Source organism: Falco peregrinus, chromosome 8 (assembly GCF_023634155.1).
Source record: "Falco peregrinus isolate bFalPer1 chromosome 8, bFalPer1.pri, whole genome shotgun sequence".
In the NCBI taxonomy this organism is placed as follows: Eukaryota; Metazoa; Chordata; class Aves; order Falconiformes; family Falconidae; genus Falco; species Falco peregrinus.
In genome coordinates, this window is record NC_073728.1 from 11,070,418 (window position 1) to 11,088,440 (window position 18,023).

Consider the following 18,023-nt stretch of genomic DNA (forward strand, 5'->3'; position numbering starts at 1 on the left):
GGGGGCTCAGTAAGCCCCCTTTTATAAGTCATGTATTTGCCAAGATCCTAGCAAGAAATCTAAGTAGCCAAAATGAAGCTTGGATAACTATCATGTTCCTTACTGTTGCAGCAAGCTTGAACAATCAAGACTGTATTAAAAAAAAAAAAACCAAAACCCAAAAAATCCCAAACAACAGAAAACACCAAACATACCAGAAGCAGCTATATGATTTAATTTAATTTTTTTTTTCTTCCTTGTTTTGCAGGCCTGTATGAATTTCAATGATAGTGGTGCATGTGTCACGCAGTGCCCCCAGACTTTTGTATACAATCCTACCACCTTCCAACTGGAGCATAATCACAATGCCAAGTACACCTATGGGGCTTTTTGTGTCAAAAAGTGCCCACGTAAGTGCTGTGTTAGCTGCCTTTTCCTGCAGTGATGGCAAGTTCGAGTTGCATTTCAGGAGCCTTACAAAGCAATGAGAGAATGAGAGCTAAGGACTTACTGCAGTATCCCAAATCACTCCATACATGATTCCTTGCAGCCTGGAATAACTCAGTCACGTGTTAACTAAAGGCTGTGACATTCTGGGTTGCTGATGCTTCCCAAGCATTCCTATACTATAGTAATTTTCTTAAAGAAAGGGAATTCACTAGATTTCTGTTTTCATGACCACCACTTTGTACATATGTGCTTTAGATCAGCATTTGTAAATTTCCAAATTAATTGTTAAAATAGTGGGATTGTAAAAGGGTGTAAATTTCTGTTTCTAAAACATAACAGTCCCCCACCAATACTACCTGGCACCAGATGCTTTCATTATAGTGATGCCCTTTTTTTAACTTGGAATAATGATGATTTGATAGAAAGTTGCCACAAATATTTTCCAAGCAGTTCTGTCTCAATGAGGAAAAGCCATGCAATACTGACAACAATGCAGTCTTAAAACTCTGGGGTAAAATTAGAGGGGAAGAGGGAGTTAAAAAAAGACTAATCCCATGCATGTAAAAAACACATGCTTCTGAGATACCAGACAGATGATGATAAGTAACGAAAAAAATTAGGGGGTCATTGCTTACATAGTCTTTGATACTGATGTTTTAGTTCGAAAGAAAAATATGGGGGACAGTATTCTTGCTCTCCCTTTCACTCCCACCAAGGTTTACAGTTCTGTTGTGCACCAATTATTTTATGCATGAACTACATATAAAAGGATGGGTAATTTGTCATAAATGGAACCATAATTGAACCCAAACCAAAATCCAGATTTTGAATCTCCGTGGAGAAGTTCAGACTGACAGCAGGCTGAGGCTGTCAAGGCTTAGTTCTGTCTGTAATAGTGGTGGATATTTTGAAGCAAGAATTTTTTACAAAACTTGTATACCATACACTACTTAAGGGATATGATTCTTTGTCCAAATACTTTGCTGAAATTTATTTTTTTCCCTTTCTTGACAGTATTAAACATTCAGTTAGGTAGGATCAGTCTATATCCTCTTTGACAGTTGTTTTACAAGGCAAAATTGAAATACTTGTCATTGTCTTGTGCAGTGTTTTGTCCCAGATGTATATATTTGTATGAATTTGAAAGAGACAGGGAGGAGCATCTTGTTTTATTTCTCTCCGATTATTGTAGCTTTTTTACTACAAATAATAGTAAAACCAAATTGGGGGAGGAGGGGAGATCAGGCTTGACAATTCCTGGACTGTTTTAAGTCTCCAAAAACATGCCTAATTTGCTTACTTCTACACTTCTAAAAACACTGAATATTAAATGTTAATGTAAATTGCTGAGGTAATTAATAATAAGCATTGACACAGAGTCCAAAACCATGTGTCCTGGTACTATTTAGTTTAGTGGTTCATTTTCTGCCAATATTTTCTTTTTCTTTTCAGACAACTTTGTGGTGGATTCTAGCTCTTGTGTCCGTGCATGTCCGAGCTCCAAGATGGAGGTTGAAGAAAATGGTATTAAGATGTGCAAGCCCTGCACAGACATTTGTCCTAAAGGTAGGCAGTAGTTCAGTATTATTTTCTTGAATATAATCTGTGCTGTAGTAGAGCAGAGCAGGGTGTTATTGTGGCAGGAAATACACTTCATGAGTATGTTGTAGAATATTAGTAGCCTTTGGGTACCCACAGAACTTTGAGATATGTAGGCTCTGTTTGAATTATATACAATAGAATGAAAATTTGTTATGTTGTAATGGTAATATAACCAAACCAATCACTTTTGTTTAGATAAAAATGAAAGGGATTTCTCTGTTGGTTTTAGAGAAATCTGAAAGTATTCTTTATTATGTTATTTTAATGACAAGTATTTCCTGGAGGTATTTTAGAGCTGCCCTTTTGTCATTCCGAAAGGGGCATACTAAAGCCCTGGCTGCAATGTATGGTATGTCTCATACCTGTCAGTACAACTTTATGTTTCCATTTATTTCCTGGTTTTTAAATCTTTCTGTTTTCCTAGAATCTTCTACCTCCTTTCTAAGTGTCTAAAACATGGATTAGAAGTTTTTCAGTGATAGTGCTGTTGAGAAGACTGAAATCTATAAGTTACTTTGCTGTCCCAAGCTCCACTAAGGAGACTTCCTGCTCCCTGCTTTAAGGTCTCACTAGCAAAGCATCATCAGTTTTCCCTTGTGGGCTTATGCCAAATTTCAGTCCTAGTGGAAGCCATATCTGGAAGAAAATGCACAATGAAGCTACTAAAAAACTCTGTGAATCAACAGTCATTCCACATGGCTGAAACAGTCAAACACAGAGATCTCTGCCAAAGTAGGGTACTGACATGCTGGATTTTTAGTGAAGTCAATGTCCAGCCCTTTAACCTAATTGCACTAAATAACTTTTTAGCTGGATAGGTAGTTTTATGCATTAAAAGACACGCATAGTGTTCCTGTCGAGCTCCGTAGCCTTACTCTGAGGAGTAAAGTTATCACGTGTTTGTAAAAGATTCAGGTGTACTGCTGGTAGTTGCCATTAGAGGAGCCCAGTTAGGGACACAGGTTTCATTACATGATGGAAGTCATGAAGGATTTGTTCCTGGATGAATCATGTGTCCCAGAAAATGCAACTAAATTACATAGAAAGGCTACTCAGAGAAGTTTCCTCACTGGGTACCAAAGTTTCTCCAGGCCCCAGCAAGTTCTTTGTTGGGTTAGTGAGTAAAGAATTATTTTTATGCCCTTTCTAAATGACCTTATGGCATGTGAATGGTTAAGTTCACAAATCCACCGGAGCAAAGGGGACCTCTTGTGCTAGCAGTCAGGACCCCTCAGGTTCTGCAGTAAGTAGTGCACAAATAAATGGCATGGCCACCAGGCTAGTCTGAGCTAAATTATCAACCGTCTGTTTTCAGCTGGCTTGAGTGGGATTTAGTGTGGTTCATACTGGCCTTTAGATCCCACGTGAAATACCTGTGTGCCAAAATGTCCTTCTGTGGCAGGCACTTTAGCTTATTGTTTGTTTTAAATCAGCACATGCTTCTTTGGGACTATGGGTAAAGGGTGCCATTTTGACACCTCTGTGCTGCTTTATCTCTGAAAAAAATGAAGACTCTTGTCTAGAAGGCCAACATGTTCTGATTTAGTAATTGTATTTCCTAGTTCTTTACACAAACTCCTTGTTTTGGCAGCATGTGATGGCATTGGAACAGGGAGTTTAGTGTCAGCTCAGACAGTGGATTCCAGCAACATCGACAAGTTCATAAACTGTACCAAGATCAACGGCAACCTTATCTTCCTTGTTACTGGGATTCATGGGTAAGTGACAAAATGTTAAGACGTTATGTGATGGTGCCAGCTGAAACAAATTGCATCCACCTCTTAATGGTGGCTGCAGCCTTCTTTTACGGAATAGCAGACGCAGGAGAAAGTAGTTTTCTGCCTTCCATTATGAAGGAACCTTACCTTGATTCTTATGATTCAGCCTGTAGGAAAAGGAAGGCTGTTTGTGCCAGAAAGAAGAGAGAGCTGTGATCTTATGTTACGAGATCCTTGCTGCTGGCTTAGAATAATGGCTGATTAGAGAACAGAAGGGAGAAAGGAAAGTTACCTTCCTTTGGGTTGTTTCTAAATTTTGTTTGACCAGCAGTCTAAGGTGCAGAATGTGCAGAGAGAGTGCCTCACCTAACATAAGTTGTCATAGCCTGGGTGGCTGTCACTGCATATACATGCAAAAAAGCTGCCCTCTTTTTAATCAGTTTTAAAGCATGTATTCCAGTTTCAATTGCAGCGATAGTGGATTTAAATACCAGCGAGTTTTGTGTATTTTGGTTTAAATATGGCTATATATTGAATAAGTCTTCATAACAGTTAAAGATGTGGAGGTACAGAACCAGTATTTGAAAGTCTCATCAATGTCTCCTTCTAAAGAAAGATGTAGAAGCCAGGCAACTAGTGCCTTGCTGTTTACTGTTTGGTGCAGTGTGTGTTTGCAATTGTAGCAAAGGTGAATGCGTGGTGCAAATGCTGCAAGGGTGGGGTGTGTCCAGGGAAGACAGATATTCTCTGTTCTGATGGTCAGGTGAGGTCATCTGATGCAACTAGCCGCTTTCTTGCATTGTATTCTTTCTGTCATTAAGAGAACAAGCATATGATTGTGTCTTCTTACTAACTCAAGCCTTCATGTTGTAATCAGTTGTGGCAAATTACATGTGACACATAGGTATTTTTGGACCTATTAAAATGATCAAAATCCTCAAAATATACAAATAAGATTAAACCCTTTTGCCCCTTTGTTGCAGTAAGTAGGCAGATATTTTGTGGTGCATTAACAGTGTAAAGTACTCAATTGCTTCGACCACTGCGTAGGCTTCAAATTTTCACTTGCTTTTTAGGTTCCTCAGAGCTTTCAACACTCTTTGCAACTGGTTGTCAAGATTTGATATCTTAAATACAGTTCCCAAACCAGCTCCATGTTTGCAGCTCTGTGGTGTAGCAAAAACGTGATTAACTGAACATCTGCAGATTGATCTGTAATGGAATTCTGGCATGAGTAGTGCCATCAGATTTTTCTTTAGTCTTTCTATAGATTGTGATATGTTTAGATTATATTCTTAGGTGCTTGACACTAGGTTGCTGGGCTCAAATTTCCCTGCTAGGTGAGGTGGAAAGAAATTACTTGTTTCCTTGTTTTGATATAGTGATTGATTGTAATGCTTCACCTGCAGCTTTACTCCAGCCATGAGAGAGACGGTTGAAAATCCACTTCAGTGGGGCCCTAGAGCTCAGTGATTCTCAAAAGGCCAGAAATGTGAGCTTTGACTGTGTAGCTGGTTTCATCTCTCCAGCAGCGAGTGTGAAAGGTTAATGTAGCATAGGGAGGAAGAAGGACTTTGGTTCAAGTGGTTTAAGGAAACGCTGCTTCAAACTTGTTGAACCCTGGGAGAAGGTCAAACAAGAGTCAGTGCTCAGGTCATCATTCTTTCTGATCTGGGCAGATGACCAACTGTGAGGCTGGATGTAAATCTGTATAGATCTCACAGGACAGGAAGTACCTGGTAAATGCAAGACAAGCAGCTAGAGGACACGAGCAATTCTGTGTGGATTATTCCAGTGCACTACATTAAATGTAATTTTGAGTATTAGAACTGCTTTTATTGCAAAAGTTGTATTAGCGGCAAAGTTAGGAGATGAGTATTCGTCTGAAAATTATATAAATTACAGACTATAAAAGCAGAGGGTTAAAATATTTTGTTCTAATAGAATAATACAAACCTAGGACATGTAATGTTGAAACTATAGCACTTTGTCTCTAATTCTTTATGAAGAAAACTCATTCCAAGGAATCTTAAGAAGACACTGAGTTCTGCAATCCTAATTTTTTCCACAGCATAAATTATAGCAGTAGGTATTCAAAGAAGAGAAGAAGATTTGAGAATTAATTAAAATAACTTTATATTTCTTTTTGTTTAAAATTTCTGTTACATCTTGCAAATCAATAATACAGAAAGGAAATTAAAAAAATGACACTAGCTGTACAAGTAGTTCGTTATATAAATTGATAGTAGAGAGCAACAACAAGAATACATTGTTTCCACTCCAACTTGTAGTTAAACTTCTGTTACAGATTTGTTTACTCAGAATAAACTGCCGCTTTTAAAGAATGAATTTTCACTGTTTCAAATTTTAGGGACTTAAAGTCGAGCTCTCTGTGGGGAATTGAAAGATTATTTGTAGTGGCAGAAAATAACTTCAGTGAAAAATGCTGAGTGGATTTTTTGTGTTTGTCCTCATTGGGAACTGTGCTATTACAATTGATCCTGTCATGTTTTTGATCCTGTGATTCTGTAGCCTGTCTTTCCCTTTCCTTAGTACTTGAACTTCAACTCTTTGTGAATTTGTAATAACTTACATTAAAACTGTATATATAATTATGAATTGATTTTAGGCAGAATTATTTATAGTAGTTGATATATAACTTAGATAGTTATGAATTGGCTTTAAGTAGTGTCCAGAAAATAAGTGGGATGACGGTAGACCTAAATTTCGGTGAGGCAGTAGTACTCATTCTTCTAAGGTAAAGCTCTGCTGAAGTGTGTGGATAAGGTGATCTTCATTAGAATACATAGCTGCTGCCTGGGACAGAAGGCACGCTGGCTAGGAAATGGGTGGGACCTGTATAGGTCGGGTGCAGCCTTCTTGCTACTGTTTTCTTCTGGTTGGGGTGTGTAGTGAGTTTGCATGGCAAGGTCTTGGTAACTGGGGGGGCGGGGGGGGGGGGGGGGGGCTACAGGGGTGGCTTCTGTGAGAAAATGCCAGAAGCTTCCCCCGTGTCCAGTGGAGCCAAAGCCAGCCAGCTCCAAGACAGACCCGCTGCAGGCCAAAGCTGAGCCCATCAGCAACAGTGGTAGCACCGCTGTGATAGCATATTAAGAAGGGGAAAAGAAAAAAACCCACACACCTGCGCCAGCAGAAGAGAGGAGTGAGACTATGTGAGAGCAATAACTCTGCAGCCCCCAGGTCAGTGCAGAAGGAGGGTCAGGAGGTGCCCCAGGTGCCGGAGCAGAGATTCTCTGGCAGCCCCTGGTGAAGCCCACGGTGAGGCTGGCTGTGCCCCTGCAGCCCAGGGAGGTCTGCGGTGGAGCAGATCCCCACCTGCAGCCTGGGGAGGAGCCCACACAGGAGCAGGGGGATGCCTGAAGGAGGCTGTGACCCAAGGGAAGCCCAGGCTGGAGCAGGTTTGCTGGCAGGACTTGTGACCCCGTGTGGGACCCAGGCTGGAGCAGACTGTTCCTGAGGGACTGCGCCCTGCGGAAGGGACCCACGCTGGAGCAGTTAATGAAGAGCTGCAGCCCGTGGGAAGGACTCACATTGGAGAAGTTCATGGAGAACTGTCCCCCATGGGAGGGATCCTGCACTGGGGCAGCAAGAAGGAGCAGCAGAAACAGCAAGTGATGAACTGACCGTAACCCCTATTCCCCTGCGCCACTCAGGGGAAGGAGGTAGAGAAATCAGGAATTAAGTTAAGCTTGCAAAGAAGGAAGGGGTGGGAGGAAGGTGGTTCTTTTCTGATTTGATTACTAATAAATTAAATAAATTTTCCTCAAGTCAAGTTTGTTTGACCCATGATGGTAATTGCTGAGTGACCTCCCTGTCTTTATCTCAACCCACGAGCCTTTTGTTATATTTTCTCTCCCCTCTCCAGTTGAGGTGGGGTGTGATAGGACAGTTTTGATGGGCACCTTCGTTTAGCCAGGGTCAAACCACCACAGGGTGCTAAAAATCCAGGCTGCCTTCTGCTAGTGTCACTGCGTGTGAAGGGGTGGGATATACCAAGGAGAGCTGTAGTTTAAAGGATGGACAGCCCCAGCTAGCAGCAAATGCTACCTCCTTCCTTACCACACCCCTGTGACTTGCAGCAGGAACAAGAAGCCCTCAGTGCTCACCGCTTTTTATCTTCCCTTTAGCTGTCCATCTCCAGTTTCACAATGAACTGAAACTCTCATTCTTGGAGCTGTAAAATTCAGCTGTGCTTGTTCTACTGAAAAATCCTGGCTCTGCTAGTAAGAAGGGTAGAAGATGACTGCATTGTTCTACAGTTCTATATATTGATAAAACTTATCACGCATTTGGCTGTTTAAGGGGTTTAAATGTTTAATTGTCCTCCATTTTATTTTTATTTCTTTACCCTTGGTTACCTTATTGTGAACCCTGAATAAATTAATGGGCAATTATATTTGTATCTTTAAAGACTACTTTAACTTATCATTTGGAAGTGAAATTCAGCAACCTCATGTTTATTACATGCAAGGGTCTTTTCTTTTTTAGTAATAATGCATTTTAAAAACAAAGTGCTGTGTTTCTCTTGTGTAGTCAAAACTTGTTATCTAGTTTGCTGAGAGCACCATATTGTTAAAATTTAGTGTATAGGATACTTCTGTGGTCCACTGGGCTTTATGTTAAGATTCAAGATCTCATTGTGTTGCTGCTAACCTGGGGTCACCTCCAGGATGGTTAGAAGTGACCCCATCAGTCTGTTACCTCATAGACTTGTGAGGCCTGTCCCCAGACAGCCTAGTTGATTATCTCTCTGTTCCAATTCCAAGAATTATGTCCCTTGAAAAGCAGAAGGAGGAGAGATGGAAATGCATGCTCCAAATTTACTGAGGGTGTTTTCTACCGTCTGAAAACGCACAAAAATACCATAATACAGCATTTACAGAAGGATTTTTAAAGGATTTTTGTTTGGATTAGGCTTCTAGTTGGCTTCTTAAGTAGCTAGAAAGTCTTTACTCCTTTAAAATTAAGGGGGGGGGGGGGCAGGTAATCACTAAATGATGGCACTCTCAACATCAAGGCCAGCTTCATTTGTTTACACTGTAGCATATTTAACTTTGAAATTGCATTTGGTGAGAGTATTTCATTACTCGGGTGACAAATTTGCTTGGCAAGGATCTGTGCTTTTTGATGTTCCCCTGTCCAACACCTTCTAAAAAGTGTACCTTTTAATGCCACATGTCAGGAATTGCTGGCATGTTCTTGGTTTTATTTTGCTTATACCTTGTCACTTGTTTCAATAGCGGGTTTGTTAGTCCTGGTAGTACAGTACCACAACTGTACTATTTGAGCTAGTATTCCTTGAAAAAATACTGAAAATTCATCTTTCCTTTAGGGAGGTCACTCATGGTTGTTTAGAAGCCCTTAATTTTCCATGAGCATAAATATTTGCTAAAACATTAATCATTTGAACCTTAAAGCTACTAAGCGCCATTATTTTCCTTCAAGATGACTTGGGAGAAGTTAGCACAGGTTCTGCAGGAACAACAATCTGAAGAAGTTAGAAACAGTCTGAAGAAATCTGGCACATATATTGCCTAAAAGCAAGGTGTTGACCTCCTGAAATATGCATTCTACATGGTATGGCTTTGAGAACCTGATCTTTTTTTACTTAGAGCATCAAATTTTGTGCTTTTAATCTTTCAGAGACCCGTATCACACAATTGCTGCAATCAATCCAGAGAAATTAAACATCTTCCAAACAGTGAGAGAGATAACAGGTAACACACTTCTGATTTCCTATAACCTGAACTTCTCACTTTGCATTTATGGTTGTAATTTGTTGGGTTTTCTAAAGAACAAGAGGTGCTTTTTTCTTTACACTCATCACACTGTAATTTTTTTAAAAAATTAATACACAACAACTTTAGTATCTGTTGATATTCACAACTGTGTTGTCCTTTGCTCATGAATACAAAATGTGCATTATGTTTGGGGTACACAAGAATCAGAAGACCAAGACTTTATTGTTAGGTGGGCAATGGGTCTTGGTCCCATGCTGGCAAAGTGGTGAGGAAAATGGTGCTGAAATGTGCGAAACCCTTGTCTTCAACTGAATGCATTTGAAAGACACCTTGGAAAAAAACAGACAAGCCAATCTGGTTTTGCAGCTACTTCTCTTGGTCTGACAGAAGATGCTGCTGCAAATTAGCTTCTGTAATTTAAAGACAAATGTGTAATATGTGGCGTGGTAGTCTTTCCCCTTTGTGACTTTTCATTGGGATCATATAGCTAGAACTCTGTACTTTGTTTTCTTGTATCTTCTTGTTGTTTAACCACGGGGGGAGCAAGGAGGAAGATAGTACAGCTCTGAGTTCTCAGTTGATTGCTGATTATGTATAGATAGGTAAGTGCAAAAAAAAAAAAATTCATGCACACACAAAAAAATCTTTGGACACTACAGGATGATTGTAGCTGGGTGGATCTCACCAAGTGTTTGGCATTTAAAATTAGTTCTCTCACATGTGCTTCACCTCTCAAAAGTTTTGTGTTTTACCAAACCAGTGGGATTAAAAATGATCTCCCTAACTAATGTCAAAAATAAGCTGTCATCTGAGTGTCTGTAATTTGCCATTCTTAAGCACACTAATTGACAGTCTGAGCTCTACTACTTAAGTGGAATTACCCCTATGTTTAAAGTTGTACAGCATTTCAGTCCAGTACTGAATCAAAATCATAGGGAACTGCACTCTTGTAGAGGTGTGTGTAACACAAAATAAGTAGTCTGACATACTTACGCAGAGAATGCTCTCTGGTGATGAACAGTTCTCACACACACTCAGAAACAAATGCAAGTTCATTGTTCTAGGAAGGTCTTGTCATCTTTTAATGAATCATGATGGGTCCCTCAATTTCTGTCCTATTTCTCTAGCACATTTTAAAACAGAATGTTCTTAATTCAGGCAAATCTTCACTTTTTTCTGCTGCTGCTGTTCAGAAGAGGCTAGGAGGCCTTGCAGGATTCCAGCCTGTGTTTACGTTCACCCTCTACTATGGCTTGAAAGTGGATGTAATGCTGCTGTGACAATTCCTCCTTTGCTTTCTTGGGGAAGACAGTGTTGAGCAGACTGATAAATTCAAAGGCATTAGTCTGCAGCATTCATTACCTATTTATTTCTTTTTCTCAAACAAGCACTGTCTTTCGTTTATAGTCTAACACTGTCCTAACTCACGTATGTGATAAAGCAGTCTTTATGGCTGAAGTCATTGACATTCATGTGCTTGCCTTTTTCTCCTTCAGGGTATTTGAACATACAGTCGTGGCCTGAGAATATGACAGATTTCAGGGTGTTTTCTAACTTGGTTACTATCGGTGGAAGAGCTCTCTATAGGTAAGGTACTTCCTCTGTTGATAGAATAATTTTTTATTAGAATTCAATGATTCTTTGTTCAGTAGCACAGAATGCAACATCCTTTGGGAAGGGCATCATAAATTGATACATTTTTTTCTGTGTTAACAAGGTATTCATTAACGGTATCTTTGCTAATCAGTTGTTTATAATGGGTAATACCTTTTGAACATAATGATTGAAAAAAAAAAAGAATGTCTTGGTTCATTACTGTAGCTATTAATTCATTGTCTGGAAGGTACATTCCATGGTTTAAAATACCTTGTGAATGCGAAACATAACTTAAAATGTAGCAGTAATAGAACCTAGGCCCATTTTCAGGAAGTGTATATGGTTGTGTTTGGAAGTGCAGGCTGATGTGCCCAAAGAACAATGTGGTCTTAAGAAGCAATAAAAGATAACTATATGGGAGAGATACCTTGCAATTGGGGTGTACGTTAGCTTTGTAGTGCCATTTTCACTAGAGAGATTTCCGTATGACAGCTCATATGGAATAATTGGTTTGAACAGAAGAAAATGCAGTGAGAAATAATGGGGGAAGCACAAGAAGGTACCTGAACAATATATACAACAACCCCTGGTTTCCTGTTGTGTAAATACCATACATCACTCATGGGGTTCTGCTGCATCTTAAGTAGCAACCCAAGCAGACTATGAATAGCAGAGAAACCTTGAGATTGAATCACAGCCCAACATTCTATTTTGAAGCAGCAATTTTTATTTGTAACAGCTGGAAAACAATTATAATCATTAAAATACAATAACTTAAAGGATGCCCAGAAACTGGATATTTTCTTCACTAATCTGCAGTCATAAAATATGTGCAGTCATTTCTGTGTTACACAGACAATAATTTACCATTCCTTTGATGAAGAAAGGCGATAACCACATATTATAACAAAATAAAAATGAAATGTAGAAAATGGGATGGAAAAATTTCCTTGAAAATAACAATTTCTTCCTGTATTACTAAAATGATATTAATTTGATGCCTGACAGAAGATGTTAATACATTTTACATGACTCTGTCAGTTTGTCCTTAGCATATAAACTCTCATAATGTTAATTCTGTCAAAAAAAAATCTGGATTTTATTCAGTTTCTCAACAGCACTTTATATGAAAAAATATGTTAATTCATGAAATGGAACTAGTTGAGGAGTTCTGCCAGCCCACTTGGCCTAGTGCTGTGAGCATCACAGCTTGTGGTACCACAATTCTTACAGGACTCATAATTTTCTTAGCAAAAGAACTGGATGTTGACTCATAAAATATTTGTGTCACCCTAACATAAAAGTTTTCCTACCAAATTTCAGTATTGTTAGAAAGACCATCTTGACATTAGGAACTAATTCTAGTGGGACATTCTCAACCAGCTCCAATAGGTTCTGCCTTCGAAGCTAATCACTGTTCTCTCTGACTTTTGTTTTCATCACAGTGGCCTTTCCTTACTCATCCTAAAGCAACAAGGCATTACCTCTCTGCAGTTTCAGTCCTTGAAGCAAATCAGTGCTGGCAACATCTACATAACAGACAACAGCAATTTGTGCTACTACCACACTGTCAACTGGACTAGCCTCTTCAGCACACCCAGTCAAAAAACAGTGATTCATCGAAATAAAAAGGCAGAGAACTGCAGTAAGTACTGCTGCTCAGTGCAGATCTTCTTGTCTAGGATTGGCTCACTTCAGGTGAAAATGATACAACTACTGACAGGATGCAGTGCGGTGAGCAGGGCAGAAACTTCACTGGTGTCTCTGAGAGCTCCATGGACATCAGTGGAGCTGTGATAATTTACAGAATCTAAAGCTTTGGCCCAGTCTGCCTCTAAGCAGATTTATAGGCAAATGAAATGTTTTAAGGTATGAACAAAAGCAAAGGAGAAGAGAGGGGACAGCTTCCTTACCGTGATGCGAGCTTTCCAGGTTGGAGATCCAGTTTCACAAATAGGAATTCTGAAGGCTATAAACATGGAGTGAATGTAACATTCATGAAAGGCGCTGATTTTACAGATTTGAAAACTACTTCCCTTTCCTTATGGAGTGAGATTAGTATCTTTTGCTTCCCCTACCCTGCTTCGCCAATGTGGCCCTGTCTTAACCCAGAAGGGTCACTTTTGGGACTGCTTTTGATCACTGAGTTCCTCCTTTCTGTATTTAACCTATCTGATAATGGAGATTACTTTTAAGTTGTCCTAATTGTCTTTCAGAAAAGCTTATGTGCCGTACCTGGACTGAGATTATAGTACTGAAAAGCAGTGAATGCTACGTAGCAGATGTAACAATTTGGTTATGCAGAAATCAGGCAGCAAATTGCATTAATGCAGTCATATTGTAGCAGCAATACAGTTCATTTTAAGCATCTGTTAGACTGCTAGCAAAGGAGGAGATGCATTAAATTGCTGTATGTTTAAGTGATATTTCTGGGGTTTGTGCTTATGACCAGCCAGAAACATTTGCTTCTGTTTTTCTCAGGCTGTGGTCCTACTTCTAACTTATTCCTTTAGTTTAAGGGTTTTTTTCCTCCTCTTTTTTTCTCTCCTCCCTTAGAAGTGTACTATTCTGTTATGGTTTGAGAGACTTTGTGCCTGTGCTCATCACTACCTTCCAGTGTTAGGTGAAACACAACTTATCCCTGCTTATCACTTATCACTGCTTCTCATTTATTATTCTAATCTTTTCTGCCATGTAAGAGCTACATGAAGTTGAAAGTCTTGTTTGCTAGGTCTCTGTGTGATTATATTTTTTGGGGGGTCTTTTTATTATCATCTTTATTTAGCTATTTCTCTACATACAAGTTTAAAAAAAGTAAAGGTTAAAGAAATGCCTCTTGCTGTTGATGTAGTTTAATTGTGATCATGCCTGAGGATGTAGGGGTAAAGGGTTGTTTCTTAATCTCCAGCAGACCACTGACCACTTTGAAACTGTACCGTACTTAATCCTTCAATGTAAACTTTCTGTTATATGAGACAGAAGGATGTGTCGAACAGAACTTTTCTTGGTAGAAGGTTTTGTGTATGTTTGCAGAAGGTGTTCTTGGCATAGACTGTGAAACTGTGGGTTAGACCCTTAGATTTGGTAGAACATTTTGTGGGAAGGCGGTACAGAAGGTGGAGGAGAAATGCAGTGTCTGCTGCTACTTCTGTGATGAGGAAGCACGCGAAGGTGTCCTGTACATTGAACAGCTTCATGTTGTGATGTTTCTAGTGCTGTAATCCAGCCAAGAGGTGACAAAGGCATGAGTAAATGAATCCAGGTGGTTGTCTGTGAGAGTACCATACCTCTCTTTGTCATCCAGAGATGATTGAACACATGATGATAATGTCATGTGGGAGCGAAGCATCAATACTGACTCTAAGAATACTCCTGAATAACAAAATGAGTTAACCTGTTGCAGGACAAAGGATGATCTCTGTTTTCAGCACACTTTATCTTGTTCTGAATTACTTCCAGTTGTTAAACAACCATGAGCTTTGTATCATCATCTTAATGGCTTTTGTTCTCTTATTTTTCATTTTTTCCATTTCAAGGCTTTTTCTTTGTTTCAACTTCTTCTGAGGGTGAATATTATTTGAACGTTGAATAAGATCAGCCTTACAAGGGAAAAGCATGCATTTTCTGGCACCACCGGCTCCTTTGAAACTTGGAGGAAAGCTCCTGACTTCCCATGAGTAACTAGTGCCTTCAGTCTTGCCTGCTAGAGCATTTATAGATGGCTTGTAGTTCAGGTATGCAGTCTGTTTTTTCTGCCCCCATACAGAGAGCCAACCATGAAAAATGGTATATTATTTGGCAAATAGAGGTGTTGCCAAGAAAGAGAATCCAGGAATGGTGGATTGCTCATTGTTTTCCCCTGCAATGGGGTTTGTGTTTAATAGGATCAAGTGGTGACGAGGAGCCTAGATCTGTGCTAGCAGTCAGTAGCAAGTATATTGTCTACGTGTTGACAGGAAGAATTAGCCCTTTGAGATTTCACATAAGGAATTTCTGGGCTGACAGAACAGAATTTGTCTGAAGATGCACAAAGTCTTGATGACCATGCAAGAGTCGATAGGGTTGTATTCCAAGATCCTAGTGGTCCCATCTTGCTGGGAGATACATGAACCTGTGAACCTTCCAGAGAGCATAGGTTTTCTCTCTACCGTATGAAAAACTGCTGACTATGGGAGAAAAATCTTGCTCTTTGTGCTTTTCCATGTTTTCTAACAGCAGATTTGCCGTAGCTATTGGATAATGATGCATCATTTAATGAAAGAACAACCAGCTCTCTTCCATTCCTAGAGATTTATTGTAAAAATAAAGTAAGTAGTAATAAGGTTGAACATAGGCCTCAGATCTCACACAGTAATGCTTCCTCTTTGCTTCAAGCTCTCTGTAACTTACAGTATGTTAGAAGACAATGGAAAACCACTCGGAGGTGGAATTGGTAAGGTGCTTTTCCCTTCATGGAATAGCATCCCATTTGTTTCACTGGTTTTGAGAGCTTGTGGACATAGCTGAACACAGTAGTTTGGAAGATATTCCGATGTTAATTGTCAGGACTCCTTTATCAAATAACTCTTTGCTCTTTCCTGTGATCGCTAAGTTCCCTTTCAAAGAGCTCCTTTGAAGCAGACACAGCTTCTGAAACATGGGCTTCCACGGCAAATGGAAACTTGGATGTAGTGTCGCATCATCCTCTTGCACTGTATGTGTTGTCATGACGTTTGCACACAAAGGGAAAATGTAAACTTTATTTGACTTGTAGCTTATTGAGGATTTGTTATAATAGACACTCACTATTTTCCAGGAAGAAAAATACTCCTAAAGATACCTTATGAAACAACACCAAGGGAATCTTCACAAGGAAAACAGAGCTCATTCATTTCATTTTAAGAAGCCACAATGTAAGCTACAGTACTAAGGGACTAGTTTTAGAAATAGGCTGTAACCTATGTTCATTAAATGGACTGTATATAATGAATGTAGCCTAGGGGCCAAGTTACTCCAATCAGAAGGCAGTGTCTTAGCTGATTTCCTGAATGCTAATAGGGAACAGTGTTTTTCTCTCTCTATGCGCGTCTGTGTGAATGAATTAATGTTTTGTGGCCTTTTGAGAGTCAGCATTAGATGAGAAGAGCTATCCTGCTGCTTCAACTCTGCCTGTCAGTTGCATCTCTGTGGGGTTAAATGGGTTCTGCTGCAGGTTAGGTGCTTAACTAAGTTCTTCACAATTACTTGGAGTAGGGCAGAACTGTTCCTTAGAGCCAGATGCATTTCTCTAGCGTCCTCTGAAACATCTGTGATTTTCAGGATAGGCCAGCAGACTGAGGTTTAGGAGAGTTTTCTCTGAACCTTCCACTGCCTGCATGTTGGGGATCTGGGGGCAAGTCTCTAGAGTTTCCATTTCTGCCTTTCTGTTGTTTTGCCTGTTCTAGGCCCTGATCCTTCAGATGCTTGGGTATATGCCCATGCCTCTCTGAGTGACAAGTAAGATGTAACGAGAGTGTGGAAGGGAAATGTGTAAGTATGTGTTTGCAGGATCAAAAGCCATCCTCTGTGGTAGAAATCCAGTCTTATTTGCTTGCATGATAGCTAGCAGGGTGTGAAAATATCTGTTAAAGATTTTTTTCACGTGTTTCCAGTGAAGAAACCAGTCTAAACCATGTTCATTATTACAGCCATTCTCAGGTGTGTTTATTATTGTTTCTTTGCATATTTTGAGTCATTATCAGCCTGGTTTTGTTTTCCTCACTACCTAGTGATGTTGATGCCTTAAAGCAAGTTACAGCAAACACTTACTATCAACGTGTAGCTTTTCTTAAAACTCATGTAAGAGCTTATAAGATCTTCTAGTCAGCATCATATTTAATTTAATTTTATGATATATCACAATGATATATTTTCCATACCATTTAATGCTATGTTCAGCTGACTGTAGAAGTCAGAGAGCAAATATTGAGAAATTGTTGAGGGAGTAAAATATTTGTGGAAAAGTTCTCTCTATATTAATGCTTCATCTTTGAGATAACACTGACATTATAGAGTTTGTCAGAACTCTGAATATTTTTTCTCAATTAAGAAGATAAAGGCAACAGAGTTCAGCCAGTGGAAAATGCTACAGAATTATCCAGCACACAGAAAATACTTTATACCCTTGATCATAAAATGATAGAATAGTTTGGGTTGGAAGGGACCTTAAAGATCATCTAGTTCAAACCTCCCTGCCATGGGCAGGGACACCTTCCACGTGACCAGGTTGCTCGAAGCCCCATCCAGCCTGGCCTTGAACACTGCCAGGGATGGGGCATCTGGACAACCAGTTTTGGTCCCTCACACTAAAGAATTTCTTCTTAATATCTAATCTAAATCTACCTTCTTTCAGCTTAAAATTAATCCCCCCTTGTCCTTTCTCTACATGCCCTTGTAAAAGTCCCTCTCCAGCTTTCTTGTAGGCTCCCTTTAGGTACTGGAAGGCTGTGATGAGGTCTACCTGTAGCCTTTTCTTCTCTAGGCTGAACAACCCCAACTCTCTCAGCCTGCCTTCATAGGATAGGTGCTCCAGCCCTCTGAGCATCTTCTCCAACAGGTCTATGTCCATCTTATGTTGGGGGCCACAGAGCTGAACGCAGTACTCCAGGTGGGGTCTCAATTATTTTATCTTGCTGTTTGTGCCACTTGTTAACAATGTTAAAATGGTCATGAAATATTTCACCACCTCTGAGATGGCTTTTCCAAATGCTGGTTAGAAGTGTAGGGCAGACTTCACTTGCTCGTAGAATGTTGAAAATACAGCAGCAAAACATGTGTGTGTTTTTTGAATTTTAAAAAAATCCATAAACCCCACAATGCTCTGTTGCTTTGTGTTGTCTTGCTAATATTCTCCTATGCAGGACCAGAGATGGGTGGGTACCTGGAAGGAATGAGATCT

The 18,023-nt window shown here is 39.7% G+C and overlaps 1 protein-coding gene across 3 annotated transcripts in view; it reads left to right on the forward strand.

Moving 5' to 3' along the window:
• Positions 1-18,023, forward strand: part of ERBB4 (erb-b2 receptor tyrosine kinase 4) — a 643,185-nt gene that overhangs the window by 458,368 nt on the left and 166,794 nt on the right. For all 3 annotated transcript variants that reach the window (XM_055812936.1, XM_055812934.1, XM_055812935.1), the window contains exons 7-12: positions 248-389; positions 1,882-1,995; positions 3,623-3,749; positions 9,414-9,487; positions 11,008-11,098; positions 12,553-12,752. In XM_055812936.1, coding sequence (XP_055668911.1) covers positions 248-389; positions 1,882-1,995; positions 3,623-3,749; positions 9,414-9,487; positions 11,008-11,098; positions 12,553-12,752 — 748 coding nt within the window. The remainder of the gene's footprint in view (positions 1-247; positions 390-1,881; positions 1,996-3,622; positions 3,750-9,413; positions 9,488-11,007; positions 11,099-12,552; positions 12,753-18,023) is intronic.